The sequence below is a fragment of the Archocentrus centrarchus genome, chromosome 19, assembly GCF_007364275.1.
Source record: "Archocentrus centrarchus isolate MPI-CPG fArcCen1 chromosome 19, fArcCen1, whole genome shotgun sequence".
Lineage (NCBI taxonomy): Eukaryota > Metazoa > Chordata > Actinopteri > Cichliformes > Cichlidae > Archocentrus > Archocentrus centrarchus.
In genome coordinates this window covers 9,647,330-9,666,405 of record NC_044364.1, presented here as the reverse complement: position 1 = coordinate 9,666,405, position 19,076 = coordinate 9,647,330, and the positions used below count along the sequence as shown (strand labels likewise).

Below are 19,076 nucleotides of genomic sequence, written 5' to 3'. Positions count from 1 at the left end.
GGCTGTCTGTAACTACACTGACACACTAACAGATAGGTGGCAAGGTTATGTTTTTCAAGTGAATAATTGCGCTGAGCTACAGTGTTCAGAATGACTCTAGTCTTTAAAAAAAAACAGTGTAGAAGATCTCAGTTCAGATGGCCTCCCCTCCCCTATATATGTGATTAAAATTAGATGCACTGTGATCTCATTATCATTCTACATGGCAGCTTTAATTAGAGAAGAGATTCATGGATGTAGCGAAGGAGGATGCTTGGCATAACATGAGATGGTGGCAGATGCCTTGAGGCGACTGTTGTGATTTGGCGCTATTCAAATAAAACTGAATTGAATTGAAGTGATGTGGAGAGATGTAGATTGTAGGGGTCTTTATCCACCCATCTCCAGGTCTCTAATGACACTTGCAATCCTTAAACAAAGGAAGTCAACCATGACACAGAAATCCCAGAAAAGTTATTGACAGTTTATCGAACTTCTGTTAACTTTCAGGATTAAAAAACAATTTTAACTTATGGTCACATGTACTGTACATACTCGGTACTTTTTAATTATACAGCAAAAGAAGTAAAGAAAAAACAAACAAAAAAAAGCACAGGGCAGGACAGACACAGGTTCAGTTGGTATAAAACACAACAAAATAGTTTACAACTTTGACCCCGTCTACACCTGTTCACTAGTGAGCCATAAAATCGCCACCTTTGCACCGCTTACGTTTTAATAAAGGGAAGGCTTTAAAATTTCGCGGGGCCTGAGCCGCATTAAGTTGCGACCCGCATCACCAATGCCACATATTGTCGTCGAAATTTAACGTTTTAAATAATAGCTACGTGAGAAGAAGCCCGTGACTTGGCGAAATATCTTCCTTGGCCACTTCGCTAGAGCTGCACCCACTTCCGTGGAGGAAAAAACAAAAACATCTCCGACAGCGACTGGTGCGCTATGAATCTTGGGACACGGTTTTCAATGTAGAGAACTGTTTGAGGCTTCAGACGGGATACTCCTATCCTAGAGGAAAACATGCTGGGAGGAGCCTTTTGCAGTTGGGGGAATCTTTAATGTTTTCTATGTTTTCCTCTGCTGTACTTTAGCGTTAGTCAGACTGGTCCAGGGAGAGAAGTCAGCTGCTTTCGCTGTAGTTATTTTCCTGTTGCGTCTTGGCTTTCAGAAAATAAATTGAGCAGCCAGTCAGCTGATATCCTCTTCATTGGCTTATGATGTAAACTTAGCACTTATTAGTGACACCTCACTCACCCTTTAAATAATAGCAATAATAATTACACTATTAATATCACTTCTTTTCATGGGAGTAACACAATGGACTGGACAATCACTGCTATGCTATTCGTGTCAGGTAAGACATGTTTGTGCCTTCTGGATTTCTCACTCATTCCCAAATTAAAAATAACTGTAAACTGTGGGACTGGATGTTATAATTATGGGTTCATGGGATCATAATAAATTATATACCTGCTTGTTTTGCGCAGCTTTTTACACATCTTACTTATCTATCCCGCTTTTTCAATTCAAAATTTCACTTTTGTTTATATAGCGCCAAATCACAACAAACAGACATCACAAGGTGCTTTATATTGTAAAGTAAAAAACATAGAATAATCGCAGAGACGAACCAACAGTCAAAACGATGACCAAGCACTTATTGACAGTGGGAAGGAAAATTATCCTTTTAACAGGAAGAAACCTCCGGAAGAACCAGGCTCAGGGAGGGGCAGTCATCTGCCGCGACTGGTTGGGGTGAATGGTAAATGGATATAGCGCTTTTCTACTCTGTCTGAGCACTCAAAGCGCTTATACAACATGTTTACATTTACCCCATTCATACAAGCACTTCCGTGATTAACTAAGCTAAGTGCTTTTATTATCTAACCTTCACACACATTCGCGTTGGAGAGCAACTTGGGGTTCAGTATCTTGCCCAAGGATACTTTGGCATGCAGCCTGGAGCAGCCAGGAATTGAACCGCCGACCTTCCGATCAGTAGGTGACCTGCTCTACCTCCTACAGCCACCCCGGTGAGGGGAGAGAGACAGGACAAAACACGTGATAAGAGAAAATACATTTGACCACTTGAATGTTCTATAGAACTGTTTTATAAAACTGTTTTCTGAATTATTTCAACACTTTAATGGTCAAAATCGCGAAATTTACGCCTCGCCTGTTCAAACACATGGAAGAAATGTGGGGCGAGCCAGTGCAGTGCTGTGGCTCACCTCTGGTGGCGCTGTGTCACAAACAACAAATGGAGCAGGCGGCTGGCGCATGCCCATTGCTTTCTCTCTTTATATCGCCAAGATACATGTTTGATTACACATGTGCTACACATGCTGATGTTCCACAGTCTGTCTAATATACCGAATGAATAAGTGTGACATGTTTATTCTTTGTAATCGGTCATAAATGCACGGTGAAAATAAGCAGGGTGAGGCAGAAAGTACCGTGCAGCACTGATAGGGGGCAGTGCTGCAACAGTGCTGTCCCATAGGGAGAAGGATAGGCACGTCTGCAAATAAAGTTAAGATAATTCATGTTTTTTTTTTTTAATTTATTTAAAAAGAGACCCCCCCCCTAAAAAAATTAAATAAATAAATATTTTGTTTTTCTTGCCGTCATTGTTGAACAGTATGGAGTTGATTAAAGCCTTATTAATCATTAATATAATTACAATTGAAATATAAGCTTCTATTTTGGGTTCATATATGTGAACATCCGACTCCAGACGAGTCAGTGCCTCACCCGTCACAAACCTCACCGCACGTCACTGATGCAGTGGTGTATAAACACGCAGAAAGTGAAAAGGGCTAAATGAAAAACAAACACTTATCATGCATCATAGGAACTCCCCAGGAGCCTAGGCCTGTAGCAGCGTAACTAAGGGAGGGTTCAGGATCACCTGATCCAGCCCTAACTATAAGCGTGATTAAAAAGGGAAATACAGATGCCATTTGTGCAAAGGCTCATCAGCGTATGTATTTGTATCGGAAACTTAGGGGTTTTAACGAGGATAACATTTTTATGAAAATGTTTTTTTCTTGTTTTATTGAGTCAGTTTTAACCTTTTCTTTAATCTGTTGGTTTGGTTCTCTGAGCCTGAAGAACAAAAGAAGGTTAGAGAACATTGTGAAACTGTGTAGCAAGATGGCAAGTGTAAGTCTTAATGATCTTGCCCTCCTGTACAAGGCTCGAGCCACCCAAAAGGCAGAAAAGATTCGGGGTGATAGCACTCACCCCCTGTCCTCAATGTATCAGTTATTGCCTTCTGGTACTATTCACTTTTTGAATTCTTTTAGATGATTGTGTCCCTGGTGGCAATGAAAAAAAACACTATGGTTAAAATATTTTTTTTTTTTAAATTAACACAAATAACAGTTTCCTATGTGTGACTATAATTAGTAGTTATATAATGTCATTATCATTTTACTTAGTGGTTTTATTAATGTTGATCATTCTTCTTTAATTCTCAGCACTAAATGCTGCACTTTGTTTCAATATTGATCCTGTGGCCTGGAAGACCCTGAGGAGCTCTGCTGCTGGTTTTGGCTACCAGGTGGTTCAAAGACAGTCAGAGTAAGTTAGAACATGCACTGTTCGGTTGAATGTGTGTTTTCGGCTGCATGTTTAAGATTATTGTTAGTTATATGTTTTTTTCAACTAACATCTCTGTTATGTCCCACAGTAATAGGTAAACAAGTACTTAGTAACAGAAAAAATATGTAGTTCATTTAACCCCACCTTGCTCTCTAGGCTTACATCATTTTCCAAATTAATTTCCTCAGTTTGCTCGTCAGTGCCCCTCTTGAACAGTATTCACAAAATGGAAGAGGGAAAATATATAGATGCTCCGCCTCTGCCCAAAACTGCCAAAACATACAATTTCAAGGTACAGTAGGTAACCATTCATTTTTAAATGTCCTGAAACTCTGACAGTGAATATTTTGCCTTTAAAGAATTTCTCTACAGATCCTGGCACAGGTTAGCTCAACTTTCTAAAGCAGATATCTTAGTATGTAACATTCAGCCTTCAAAATTGATATTGTCTTACCAATTGATGAAGTAAAACAAGCATTCCTTCATGTTGAAAATGTACCATATGAATTGATGTTAAAACTGTGTGGTTTGTGCATGTTTACAGTCTAAGTACATAGATATAGTTATGCCACATAGGGAAGTGTTTTAATTGTGGTGCTATGCAAATTCATTGTTATTTTCTTCCTTTCACAAAGTGTTTTTGTTGAGTGTTTTAAGAAATGTTGAATACTTTTGATAAAGCACCAGATTTTGCAGTCAACATGTCCCTTGGGTTGACGATGAAAAGTGATCCCACATCACAAAGGACTGTGGTGAGTTGGGGAACTGCACACATTACCAATACTGTGTTAAAATCACACATGATCAAATCCTCTGTCCTCTTTGTGTCAAATATATGGAATTATATTGATGTCAAACTTCGCATATTGATGCCACAGTGACTTTGATGGACAAGTTCAGGTTACTCTTACACTGAGGTACACCGTGGCAGCAGCAGAAGTTCAACTTTGTTTTCCAAATCGTACACAAACTTGGTGTAAAACAGGACTTCTATTGCTGCCACGGTGTAACCCTGTTTAATGCAGTAACCTATCCATCAAAGAGGCTGTGGGTTTCTGCTTTGAAGGTGACCAATCACATCAGGACCCCAAACCTTCCTTTGGGCTCCACCCACAAAACTGTCAAGTCAGGTTGATTCCAGGAAGCAGAATTTGGCTTTGAGAGCATGGATGACCCTGAATTACAGGCTTTTAACCTGCTAGAGCATGAACCTGCTGCAACACTCACGAAGTGTGATGGGTGTGTGGGTGCTGAGTCCCAAGTGTGTGGGTTGTTAAGGAATGCAATTGCGCTAGTTGCAGTAAGTAACTGTGCCCCTGAAATATTATTTGCTCATGATTATCTATGCTATCACACATGATTTTTGACATAAATATGACTCCATAAATAATTCAAGCATATTTAATAAAGCTGTGCAAAAATGTTAACATTATGCTAACCCTCAAAGTTCAGAGTAGTGGGTCTAAATTTGTTCTTTTTATTATGGTTAAGTTGTACTCAAACCTAAAAAGGTTGTATTAAAAACTAGAGTACTGACAGGGACTAGAAATAGAGCATATTTCTCTCATATTGGTTTGACTTTATTGGCTCCCTATTAAATCCAGAATTGAATTTAATATTCATTTTGTCACATACAAGGTCTTGAATAATCAGGCCCCATCTTATCTTAAAGACCTCATAGTATCATATCACCCTAATAGAGCACTTCGCTCTGACTGCTGGCTTGCTTGTGGTTACTCGGATACATAAGAGTAGAATGGGAGGCAGAGCCTTCAGCTTTCAGGCGCCTCTTCTGCGGAACCAGCTCCCAGCTTGGATTCAGGAGACAGACACCCTCTCTATTTTTAAGATTAGGCTTAAAACTTTCCTTTTTGATCAAGCTTATAGTTAGGGCTGGATCAGGTATGAGGGCTCTAAAATGCTAGAAAGAATAACAAATTAAAAATAAAGAAACTGTTAAAAAAATGAAAACTGCCAAATTATATATATATATATATATATATATATATATATATATATATATATATATATATATATATATATATATATATATATATAATGGAAAAAAAGAAAAATTAATATAAAAATATATATAATATATAAAATAGCATAGGCCTTTATAACTGCATATATAGTTTACACAAGGAAATTTTGTTTCTTATATGATTATTTATTATTGACTATTCCCAGCATAGCTTAGTTTGCCAACGGTTAATCCTTTAACACTATTGTGTATCATCAGCCAAAAATTTGCGGAAGTGCACTTTGCCGTAATTATCCAAAGGTTTGTCCTACTGGAAAAATTCAAATGGTTTCTGAAATCTGAGAAATTGTGCATCACAGTAACCAGTAACCCCCCCCCCCACACACACACACACACTCACACACACACACACGCACACACACAAGCTGTAGACAGAGGTGGTGGAGATGGTTGAAATGTGAGACACATATTCCAAACATGTCGGCGATGATAATCATGTGTTAAAGGGTCAAGCCAATAGTTAGGCTAGCCTGGTACATGTAGGCTTTTAGCCTATTGGATGATATAGAAATTTATATACCTTTTCAAGAGAGTCTAAACCTAGTTTAAACTAAATTTCAGTGATTTCGTTCAGGGTGTTTTTAGATACATATTTAAAAAATATTTTAATCAAGTGGTACACGTATCACAGTTTGAAAACGACTGTAGTACAATGTGAGGGCCTCTAACTTGGAAAAATTTTATAGTATCAAAGGAAATTTTTGTACGGCTTCTTAGACTAAAGATATGTTTTTAAAAGAAACAGCAAATTATGAAGGGTCATGTGGGATTTTTTTGTTTTTGTTTTTGTGGGAAATAATCAGCCTGTTGTTTTAGTGACAGCTTTACTTTGTCTCCTCTCAGGTGTGCGGTCCAACCATTCCAAAAGACTGCAATATTACCACCATGTACAATGGTGTGTGCTTTGAGATGGATCATGACAATAGATTTGGACCATCAATACCTTCCTCTCTTCAAGGTAATTAGAAAGGAAAAATATAACCATAATCATTAGAGTCCTGGTGCATCATTAATAAAATACAAAAATTTAAAACTGAATCTTGTTTTATAATCATTTATTTCTAAATCTCAAATCAATAGATTAATCAAACTGTATTGAGACTTCCACTTATATATTCCAGCAGAAATTATGATGTAATCAGAAATAGCAAAGGAGTAAATAGAAAAGCTGGAAGATGAGATTCCTCCAGTGGTGGAGGAGATTGTTCCCAGGCTACATGTATGACTTGGTGGACCAAAGATGACACACAAGGCCAAACCTGCAGCCACAGGCTTGGATGCATATGCGTCTCAAACTGCCATACTGCAAAATAACCAGCAGGAAAATCACTTCAAGTCTGGATATTTCTTAGAAATGATTTCCTTATGAGTATTTATTAATAGTTTGTCTTATTTTGGTCTGTTTAATGAGTAAATCCAGACACAGGATTTCCAAGAAGGACAAAAAAGTATTTTGAGAAGTTTTGGCTTCCTTCTAAGGCACAGGGTTTGTGAACTGTTCAAAAATCATCCATGTTGACATTGGTACTCAAAAAAATGTAATGTCTGTTATTTTTTAATAAGTGATGCTTTAAATTACTCCCTGGAGAAAGTATTTTTTCGCAGCTCATTACATTACTTGTGTGCTACATTCTAACATGTAATGAAATTCCACAGGCTGACACACACACACATACATACAGAGGGTCTTTCTTTTAGTTCTGTACATTTTAACACAAAGCTGACATTAGAGCAAATTTCAATCAAGGCTACCTTAGAATAAGTATAAACTTTATTAAGACCTTGATAAGAATTTTTGGACCAAACTCATTTCATCTCTTAATTTTAATCTCTCCTTCTGTCAAATAAGCATAAACAAAAAGGAGTGAGTTAAAAAGGCTTTTTATAGATGATTTTAAATATGAATACATTTAGTACTGACCAAGTAAATGCACTTTGAACTGTTTCAAGGGGCCATTAAAGAGAAGTATGTGATATTTATCGTCCATTTATTGAGAGGCCCCGAATCTTTTTGCTTGCATGATATGAATGTGAGGAAAATTATTCAAATTAACCCTTAAAAATTTATTTAATTTCAAATCTATCTCTTTGATAGAGTGTCGAACACAAGCAGACATCGCCTTTCTGTTGGATGATTCAAGCAGCGTATCTGGTCTTGATTTTCAAACAATGAAGACATTTGTGAAAAATTTAATCCGGTCATTTCTTCCAAGTGACGCACAGGTGAGACACTGCAGTCCCTCTGTGAGTGAAATCATACCACAGACATAAAATAGTTACATTTTTATTTGCATTGAAGGCCAAAAAACATGAATGTTTTACGTATTTTTTCCCTTCTCAGTTTTCTGTTACCCAGTTCTCCAGGTCACCACAGGTTCATTTTTATTTTAGAAAATTTTCCTCATCTGGATCAATGGAGACCACCATCGATGGACTCAATAAACTGAGGGGAACTACTTACACAGCTAAGGCCATCAGACATGTTGTGTAAGGGATACAGTGATATTACTGAAGCACTACAGTTCACTTATTGTCCACACTTCCTGTCCAGATTTTTTTTCTGTGAATCTGATCACACTGAATACTGTGTCGACTCTGATAGATAATGTACACAGACTTGTGTTTTGAAGTATTATTTACTCCACAGCAGATGAGATGGTCCCAACCAAGGCCAAATTAAAATATTTGCAGAGCTAAATTTAAAACAACAAAAAAAAACCCAAAACTTATATTAGCTGGTTTTGAAAAAGTACAAAATAAACTGTAATATTGAAAGATTATGTAAAAAAAAGAAAAGAAAAAAATGCATGCTGAAATAGCAATTAATTATGCAATTTATCCTAAGATCCAATGTATTAAAAATTTTATTGAAATTGGATTTTTCTTTTGCTTTTTTTATTTGGCAGGGAAAATGTTTTCACATCACAAAGAGGTTCCAGACCAAATGTGAAGAAGGTCTTGATATTAATTATTGATGGAGAGTCTCATGATCGGAAGGATCTGGGAGGTGCAGCGAGACTAGCAGAGAGTAAAGAGATTGTTCGATTTGCTATTGGGGTAAGTACTTCTGTTATTTAAACCTGCAGAATGTTGAGTTTCATACTGATTATGATTTCAGTCAGATTCAGCAGTCAGACTACAGTCACATGATTCTGCACCATACAGAGAAAAGTACTAGACCCTGTACTCATTATATTTTCACAGTTTTTGTGCTGATGTTACTGCCAGAAGAGGTTATCGAGTCAGTAGAGCATTTTCAACTTTTACACACTATGCACCTCAGCACTCGTCAACTCCACTCTGTGATTTTATGTGGTCTGACATTTCATGGCTGAGTAACTCTAATATAAATGCTCCATTTTGGAATAATGGCACTTACAGTTGATCATGGAACATATGGGAGGGAAGAAATTTCATGAACTGAGTTGTTGGAACAGTGTTATCCTATTACAGTACCACTCTCAAATTCAGTGAGCTCTTTAAAACAATCTGTTCATTTACACTATTTGAAAAGGTAGACTGCATGGCAGGGTGTTTGTTTCATGCCCGTGGAAACGGGACAATTCAGAGAGGTGTGGCTGTATAGCGGTCACACTTTTTGTATACACTTTTGTCCATAAAGTGTATTTAATTAAATCACAGCCGATCTCACTGACCAAGTTGAAATGAAGATTCTTAAACAAATGAAAAATCAAAATTAGTGATGGAAGTTCAGTAAAATATGTGTGAAAACTATTATTATAGCACGAGTTAACTATTATCATGGCTTTGGGTGTGTAATAGCTGTCTGTAAACTGTATTATAAACTGTGTAAAAGCCGTTAATTTATGGACTGTATTTTAATAAAGCAAATCATTTTGCACAGTGTGAGAAGTCAAATGTTTTTTTCAACTGTAGGTGGGGAATGCATTTATTACACCCGCAGCAAAACAAGAACTGGACACCATTGCATCGTCTCCCTCAGACAAACATGTGTTTCGAGTGGAAAACTTCAACACACTTGAAATAATAAGACAGAATCTGCAAGATAAAATTTTCTCCATTGCAAGTACAAACATAAAATTATTGTTACAGTTTTGTTAAAAAATTACTGTAAATATGCAAAATGAAAATGATTACATTGTATTAACTTATTACAGTCTCATTTCAAGCTAACCATCCTGTCACTGTACATTAGTTAAATGAACAATAAATACTCATTCACTTTTATAATAAACAGCAAAAGGAAAAAAAAACTCTTTAAATTACTAGTACTTGAAACATAATGAAGAATAAACGTGAAGTGGAATTTGTCATATTGTGTGTGTCTTTTATCTTTTCATTTATGTTTCTGTTACAGGATCTCAAAGTGGTGGAGAGTCACTGAAAATGGAAATGTCTCAGGAAGGATTCAGTGCAGCTTTTGTGCCTGAGGTCATTAAAACTACCAGAAACTCACCACACACTGCACTTTTATTACTTAAAAGCAAACAGACAGTTACAGAGCTGAACACAGTTCAGATTTAAAATGTAAAATAAATTATATATAAAATACATTTTCTGTCTACACTGTAGGGAATTCAGATGTCTATTGTTGGTGCAAACCAGTGGAAGGGAGGCTACGTGCAGTACACAGCAGGAGGCCAGAAGGTGAAGACATATGATGATGTGTCTTTGGAGCCTGACAGTTATCTTGGTAAGAATATTACACTTTTAGCAATCTAACTCATACACATGTGATCATGTATATGTATGCAAAATGGACACAATTTAAAAGGAGGAATAAAACGTCTGAATCTAAATTCTAGGTTACTCCATGGCAATTGCTAAAACCCGACGTGGCTCTCTGACAATTGTTGGTGCTCCAAGATATAAACACAGAGGAGTTGTGGTCGCTGTTTACAGCGAAAGCTTTAGAACCCAAAAGATTGAACCCTTTTCATCCCAGGTATGTATTTACAGTACGACAGATCTGAATGACATTATAAACTATGTTCTTCTTTTGGGATCGCCACAACACATCTGCCCCCATCTCACCCTGTCCCTAGCATTCTCCTCTGACCCACCAACCCTCTGCATGACCTCTGTGTGAACTTTGTCTCCAAACCTCTCAACCTGAGCTTTCCCTCTGATACACTTCTTTCTAATCTTGTCTGTTTGGGTCACTCCCAGTGAAAATCTTAGAATCTTGAGCTCCACCTCATGTCTTTTTGTTAGTGCCATTGTTTCCAAATCATACATCACAGCAGGTCTCGCTGTTATCTTGTAAGCCTTCCCTTTGACTCTTGCTGCTATCCTTCTGTGACAAACTAACCCTCATCCGTACCCTCTTCTTCACCTCTCTTGTGCGTTATTTGTTGCTTTGGATGGTTGACCCCAGGAATTTAAATGCAAGTGAAAAATCATAAATCTGAGTATTTAACATTCAGCTTTAAGTAGGTGGAGGTTTGTGAGGCAGTAGTGAGACACTGGAAACTATATATCAATTATTTTCTCAAATAAAAACAGTTTTTTTCTCCTTTGTGATTCTTTTCATTAATAATTTGTTGCTTATACAGTATCAGACTGGTGAATATTTCGGGGCAGAGGTGTGTGCCATGGACATAAATAATGATGACATCACTGATCTAATCTTCATATCTGCCCCAACGCACACGGAGCCTGATGGAGAGGGAAGAGTTTATGTTTGCAGATTAACTGGTTTGGTAAATCACAGTTTGATCTACTGTGGTTAAATTAATCAGTTATTTCGTCTCCTTTTTAATGACTATATAATATTAATTCTCCTCCTTTCAGTTTGTCGAGTGTAATTTTGATGATCCGTTAATACTCAGAGGACATGCAGCTGTCAAAGGAAGGTTCGGCTCTTCTCTTGCTGTGCTGCCTGATCTAAACTCAGATGGATTCAGGGATTTGGCAGTTGGAGCACCTTTGGAGAATGATGGTGAAGGCAGCATCTACATATTCCATGGAGAAGGAGGAAGAATCACTCCTACTTACTCACAGGTACACAACACCAAAGAGCTTACAAAGATGACTAAACACATCAATCAAACTCCGTATCTCTACAATCTGCAGCTTGAGAGTCCAGATTCATCTCTGAATTCTGAAGCAGCTTAGGTTGTTTGATATCTGCTGGATGATGTTCAGGATGTTTCATGAGTCTGTGGTGGTCAGTGCCTTCCTCTGTGCCTTGGTGTACTGGGGCAGCAGACTGAGAGTAGTGGACACCAGCAGACTGAAGAAACTGATCCAAAAGGACAGTAGTGGGTGTTATGTGGGTGTGGAGTTGTCCAAGTTTTATTTGACGCTACACACCCTCCATAACATGCTGGACAACACCACAGAGTGCCACAGATCATGCCCACCTGTGGCCATCAAACATCAAATCCTTCTTATGACACCTGGACTATTTTTACATGGTATTAACTTTGGAGTATTTTTTTTTCAACGTATTGCACCTTGAATGGATGCACAATTTTACTTGTTTTTATACATAACAAAGCAATTTTTCCCACCCACTCATCCTGGATTATGAGGTATTCTGATTAATCAATATTAAAATACAAAATCATAAACATTAAGTATTTCCATTTACACAGAGAATTACTGGCTCTGAGGTTCAGTCAGGACTGAAGTTCTTTGGCTTATCAATCAGTAAATTATCGTTTGACCAGAGTGGTGATGAACTGCCTGACTTAGCGGTGGGTTCAAAGGGCACAGTTGTCTTACTGAGGTAAGTCTAAGATAGCCCAGTCATGTATTATTATTATTGTTGTCTATGGCAGTTCTACCATAATTTTAATGTGTGCACAACTGCTCAACAGTGCTTTTTTCATGAAATATCAACATGAAGCATTAAAACATGAATGATTTATAGTTGATTCCATAAATCATAAACTGTTTATATATTTCTGACCAACTCAAAGTAGAAAAAGTTTAGATAATTGTGATGTGTTGTTGCTAATTGAGGTCAGAACAACAATAATGAAGACATTTCAGGTTGTAATAATTACAAAGACAAATCTTGTTCTCATGTATTTTCCTACTTTCCAGATCAAGGCCCATAGTAATGGTGAAAGCTGAGGTGTCATTCAGCCCAAAGCAAATTCCTACTCAGAATGTAGACTGCTCAGAAACACTGGAGAACACAGCTACAATCTGCTTTACCATGAGCAGAGTGTCTACAGTCAACACAGGTTCATCATTCTCCTCACTCTTTCTAAACCACAAAACCACTGCATCAGTTTATTTTTTTGTGTATGCAGCTTTATGACATTTAAATTAAAATCAATTTATCGCAGCTCAAGCAAGGATTCGTTATACTTTAACACTGGATGCCACTCGCAAACCTCCAAACAGCCGAGCTTACATCAGTGGGAAACAACGAGAGCAGTCCGGATCAGTTACTGTTGACTTGGGAAGAAAAGAGTGTTCAACTGTGAAATTCCTTATTGAGGTAAAACATAATAACAGATTTCCTTTCCTTGATTTCCTTTTTGTTTTAAGAGTCCTCCAACACTGATTCCAAACCTAACACTGCCTTCTTCTTTCAGGCCTGTCCAGAAGATGCTCTCAGTGAACTTTCCAATGAGCTCAAATTCGTTTTTGATGGTTTGCCCTCAAACACAAATCTCAGACCAAGTCTCGCCCCACAGGCTCAAACAACAACCATTTATCCTGTAAGTGAGCTTTAAAAACACCTTATTAAGGAAACACCTGAGTCCATTCTTTATGAAGTGAAGAGAACGGCTTCAGTTTTGCCCTTTAAATTTTCTGAATTCATTTTATTAGAATAGAATAGAATAGAATAGAATAGAATAGAATAGAATGCCTTTATTGTCATTATACAGGATGTACAATGAGATTGGAGGGCCACTCCTGTTCAGTGCCATGTAACAGAAAATCAAACTCTCAAAAATAAAAATATTATGAAAATATTATAATCTAGTATGATCAATATAATCAAGAGATATACAGAAATAAACAATGTGTAAAATATACAAAAAATAGAATGTATAAAAATATATACATACATTGGTGCATCTGTACATTGTAAGAAAAGTAAATATGTGTATACATATAATAATGAAGATGATGAATATTGCACTTGGTGAATGAATATTGCACTAGTGAATGAATACTGGATATTACACAATATAGGAATGTCAGATATTGTTCAGTATGAATAATATAATATTGCACAGTTACAGTGGGTGAGTGTGTGAGTTCAGGGTGGTGATTGCTCTGGCGAAGAAACTGTTCTTGAGTCTAGAAACTGTTCTTGAGTCTAGAAACTGTTCTTGAGTCAATTACTGACATGTAATTGACTAATACTTATTAGGGAGACTTCTGCAGGAGTACTGGAAGTAAATATTTTAACGTTACTATAGCAGCATCTGACTACAGTAAATGTAAGCTGCTCTAATAACTACAACAAGAACAACAAAAAAAAAACCCCCAAAAAAACTGCACAAGCATTGATCTTGGGTGCTCCTATTTGGGCTCATACACTTAGGATTTAGGTTTGTTTGTTGTGCAAAGGACCAGCATGTTTTCTAGAAATGGATCAAGAATTTTAACAGAAATTATGTTGTTCCCAGTAACAAAAGCGTCATTACAAAGCAGAATACAAAAAACTGATTGCTAGATACGCCTATAAAATGTTCAAATTTCATTTAGTTTGTAAATAATGTGTAAAATAAATACTTTTTTATACCATGCTGTCTTCCGCAGTTAGGTTTTGAGATCAACTGTGGCACTGACAACAAATGCGTTGATAACCTGAAAGTGGATTTCAGCTTCACCAGGTGAGACTCGGTTATAAAACTTAAGCTTTGCTTGTGTGTGTGTCTGCTAACATGTTGAAGAGCCTGCACACTAAAACTGATTTTGGAGTAAAAAAACACTGATCTTTGGAGACAGTTGTATCTTGTCTTTCCAAATAACAAAAGACTAAAACAACAAACCTGGCAGTCAACACATATTCAACATTTTGTTGTTTTTCTAATGTTAATACATTGTTAGCTGCAGGTTGAATTTATAGCTCACTTCAGAAATAAAAATAAAACAACCCACACTCAGGGCAATATTGAAAAACCCTGTTATTGGCATGGCTTCAGTACAGACTGAAGTATTGATGCTATTTAAAGGATTAGCAGATAATTTAATATAATGGTTTAAGTGATCTTCTGAGAATCCTTCCATATAAACATGTCAACTCACTTTCTCAGTGTCCCTGTTTGGTTCCAATTTCTGCTTTTAATTTTGAAGAAAACAGTTTTTTGTCCCCTCAGTATAAAATTTGAGCACTTAAATAATGCCTTAAATTTCAGCACCATCATCAATACCAATGCAGATCACAAAGTGTTTACATGCTACCTCAAGAAATTAAAACGGTAAACATACCTTTCCATCCATTCTCTCCCACTTATACTGTTCGGGGTCATGGGGGGAGCCTATCCCTGCTGTCATAGGGTGAGAGGCAGGGTACACACCTGCACAGGTCGCCAGCCTGTCGCAGGGCTAACACAGAGAGAGAAAGGCAACCATTCACACTCACACCTATGGGCAATTTAGAGTGACCAATTAACCTAACCCCAGTAACTGCATGTCTTTGGACTGTGGGAGGAAGCTGGAGTACCCAGAGGAAACCATCGCAGACATGGGGAGAATGTGCAAACTCCACAAAAAGGCCCGGGCCAAGACCTTCTAGCTGTGAGGCAGCACTGCTAACTGCTGCACCACCATACTGCTAATACCTTCCCCCTTATTATGTTTATGCAACCATTGTTAGCATTGGGGGTATTGTTAGCATTCATCTCAAATTTACACTATATTTAGCATACCGTGCCTTTCATATTGGTTTAGTCTTTTTTTCTTCTCCATTTCTTCTTGTCCTCTCGTCCATAATCTGCCAGATCCTCAGAGGTTAAAGTGGGCATTGATGAGCTTTTGGATGTCACAGTCACAGTGGAGAACAGAGGGGAAAACTCCTACAACAGCCGTGTTATTCTCACGTACCCAGCTGGACTCTTCTACAGGAAGTTCACCATTCTGCAGGTAAGGCATCAGGATCAAGTCTGTATCAGTTCATCACTGATCTGCTGCTCTCCCAATGCATCCAGCAGTCATTTCATTTTCTAATAAAGGGAAGAATTGAGTGCAGCTCCTTGGACAGTGAAGATGGTTTATCACGAGGAAGCACAGACTGCTCTATTAAAAAGCTAATTTTCAAGAGCAAAACTAAGGTTTGTTTTTTGGACACATTATCTTTTCTCACTTCTGAACAGTTTAGCAAAAACAGGAGTCAGTCTGATCAATGTCCTTTATTTCAATTAAGGCTTCCTTCATTGTATCCTATGGGATTGAAACAAACAGTCAACTACAGAAGAAGATTTTTGTCACTGCAAATGCCACCAGGTACTATTATTTCTTTAGTGCAGGTGCTCTTCATTTAAGCAGTAACCCCACAGATACAGTACAAATGATTTCACTTCTCTCTTTCAGTGGAAATCAGGAGCATGCTGCTACAAGTGAACTCTACAAAAAGAAATCGATTGATGTGAAAGACAGCATTTTAATGACAGTTATAAAGTATGTGTTATTCTACTTGAAAGAAAAGGAAACCATTTTGAAATTAACAAATGTTATCTTACATATTTTTTTAATGCTTAAAATATGTCTGTTTAGCTCCTTCAGCTACAATAGTTTCACTTCTGGGAGGAATAATTTGCAGAAACCATTCCAACAATCAATCACAGTAAAATATAACTTCTTTATATATCTGTAATTTTATGGATAAAGTTCATTCTATGATTTAGACCTAACTGTAGTACTTTGTTATCCTTTTCTTGTTTAGATCACAAATGATATCAGAGCGCTTAATTTCACAGTGGTGATCAGAGTTCCAGTGAAGCTCGGTGAAAAAGACATTTGGGTGGATTTGAACAGTCTACAGGTAAAATATATGTCAGAAGTTTTAGCTGCTGACTCCAAAAATTGCTTAAGTGTTGGATCCATGTGGTAAAATTAGAATCAAACTTACATCAGTTAAATGTACTTAAGATTGCAGAGTGTCAGGGAGACAATGATGAAGAACCACTTGAGAAAGATTTTGTTGCCCAGATACTAAAAAATAAAGTAGTGGTAAGTATCCCTGTTGAAATTTAACCTGATTGTAGATTTAAAAATTCACCTTTCACTGGATCACAGCTTGTGTGACATTCACTCTTCTTTAAATCACCTGCAGGACTGCTCTGTAGCCAGGTGCAGAGTGTTCAAGTGCAACACATTGATGGGAATACGGGAGAGCAGGACATATGAAATCTCTGCCAACCTCAGTTCAGGATGGATAGAGCAGGTAGTTGATGGGAAGTTTCTGTTAAATGCTGCATTAATACACATTTGGATTACAGGTGGTCCTGACTATATCCTGCAATATATATTAATTAAATCAGATATAATCATTTTTATATAAAATTAAACAAAGCTGCTTGTCTAATTTAGGCTCATCCCACTGCACTTTTTCTTAGATTGGACTTCAGTCTGCCAAATTCCTCTTGACCAGCACAGCCAGTCTGGAGTATGACAAAAACCAGTACATCTACTTTTCAACAGGGTCCAACATTATTCTTCCTGTTCATAAGGTGACACATTTTTTTCCCCTGTTGTTGATTATATAAGAGCTGGAATGTTGTTCACATTTACTTCATCTCTCAGATTGAGGCAAAGGTAGAAGTGTATCCTGAGCAAAATTTCACCAAAGAGATCGTTGGAGGATCCATGGGAGGGTTGGTTTTTGTGGCTTTACTCACTGCTGGCCTCTATAAGGTGAGACATTCTTTGTACTCTTTTCCAGTGAGTTATAACTATTGAAGCTCCAAATAGTTATAACAGAACATGCCCAGTTAAGACAAATAAATGTTATACTTTCAGCTGTGTTCCTAATTCTTATCCTGCTTGATTCTTTTAATTTTTTGCTTCATTTTTATATAATGTTTTATTTTCTTCTTTTTTTTTTTAAATTCCTAGGCTGGATTTTTCAAGAGTAAATACAAACAAATGGTGAAAGAAAGCAGGAGGAGACGTCCACGTCCAGACCCAGATGAAGGTGCATCTCCAGCAGAATGAAAAAATATTTTACCCCACTGACTGCAGCTGACAACAAAACAAAACCATCTCAACATCTACATTACTGTTTTCCCTGATTAGTTCATCTGTACTATACCTCATATTTGTAGTTTAGAAGAAAGATACATACATATATACATACATGTTCGGTATGAGTGGGGGAGGGATTAGTGGCTGGTGTCATTGTGTGATGTAATATCCAGGCAGCATATACCCATCATCTCGCTCTCTGTAGCCATTTAATTTTTTTTTAACATGCTTTTGAATAGATGTCCTCTGTTTCCGATCGTTCAGCAATGAGCACAGAGCAATGAACCAACTTGAAATTTCTGGTCCAGTTTGGGAAAACTGTCAGAAGCACTAGGAATGCTGCTGCAAGTGCATGGAGATGTGTTTTTGAGTGGTGGAAGAGGTAAATCAAAAACTAACCACACCTATCAGGGCTGTATGGGGACTACAAGAAGTAATCAAGTACAAATGCTTCGATACTGCACTTAAGTAGAATTTTCAGGTATTTGTACTTGAGTTTACCACTAAAGCTCCGTTTAGCTTTGGGATCTTTGGGACATTTTGTGTCATTTTATTTTTTATTTACATGCCATTTTGTCTTTGCTGAATGAACAAAAAAAAAACTGACAAAACTGACACATTTGATCTTTGGGACAAAATATGTCCCATTGAAAACCATTAAAAATGACATGTTTGATCCCACATTTTTCTTTCCATCAACTAATGCATTCTTTTACATTAAGATTCTATTTTGGAGTATTTGACTTTCAGTGTTTGTATTTGTCCACCAATTGAGGCTACTTTTTACCATTCAAATCTACTGAAATAAGATTTTTGGAAGGGGGCATTTTTTTTTTTATTCATAGGATCACGAGTGTAAGTTTTTTGTTTTGTTTTTTGTTTTGTTTTTTTTTTTAAACCTGATACTGTAGGAAAACTAAACTAAGATGTTAATCACTGACTCATCTTAGGCCTTAATAAAAATAAAAATAAAATACTTTTCAAAATGCATTTTATGGGAATGATTTTAGTTTTGTTGTTTTGGTCAAAACAAAGGTGGTATGTAAGAATACTGGCCTTTAAAGGGTTAAAATCCCTCCAAAATATGTAATATTTGATATATTTATTACAGGCTGAAGTAGTTTTAAAAGACTGAATCATTTAAAGTGGAAAAAAAATATTACTTTATAATATTTTTACAGCAGTTTTTGGGAAGGGGACGTTTTTGTTGTCCGAAAGATCACAAATGTAATTTTTTTGTTTATCACGCTTTCTGTTTTTTAATATGGTGATTCTGTTTTTAACATGT

General features: G+C 36.9%; 1 protein-coding gene across 1 annotated transcript; it reads left to right on the top strand.

The window, feature by feature from the left end:
* The first annotated feature begins 995 nt into the window (after positions 1-995).
* Positions 996-19,076, top strand: LOC115798079 (integrin alpha-M-like). Its single transcript, XM_030754772.1, has 30 exons — positions 996-1,351; positions 3,480-3,582; positions 3,792-3,895; positions 4,285-4,355; positions 6,491-6,605; positions 7,743-7,870; positions 7,989-8,134; positions 8,554-8,704; positions 9,545-9,695; positions 9,987-10,060; positions 10,202-10,322; positions 10,435-10,574; positions 11,185-11,331; positions 11,423-11,632; positions 12,229-12,362; positions 12,683-12,825; positions 12,931-13,085; positions 13,183-13,308; positions 14,363-14,436; positions 15,547-15,688; positions 15,778-15,876; positions 15,969-16,048; positions 16,136-16,222; positions 16,319-16,388; positions 16,488-16,586; positions 16,694-16,774; positions 16,878-16,988; positions 17,161-17,274; positions 17,348-17,458; positions 17,660-19,076. Exons 1-30 carry the CDS (start codon positions 1,315-1,317, stop codon positions 17,756-17,758), a joined length of 3,423 nt encoding a protein of 1,140 aa, XP_030610632.1. The 5' UTR covers positions 996-1,314; the 3' UTR covers positions 17,759-19,076.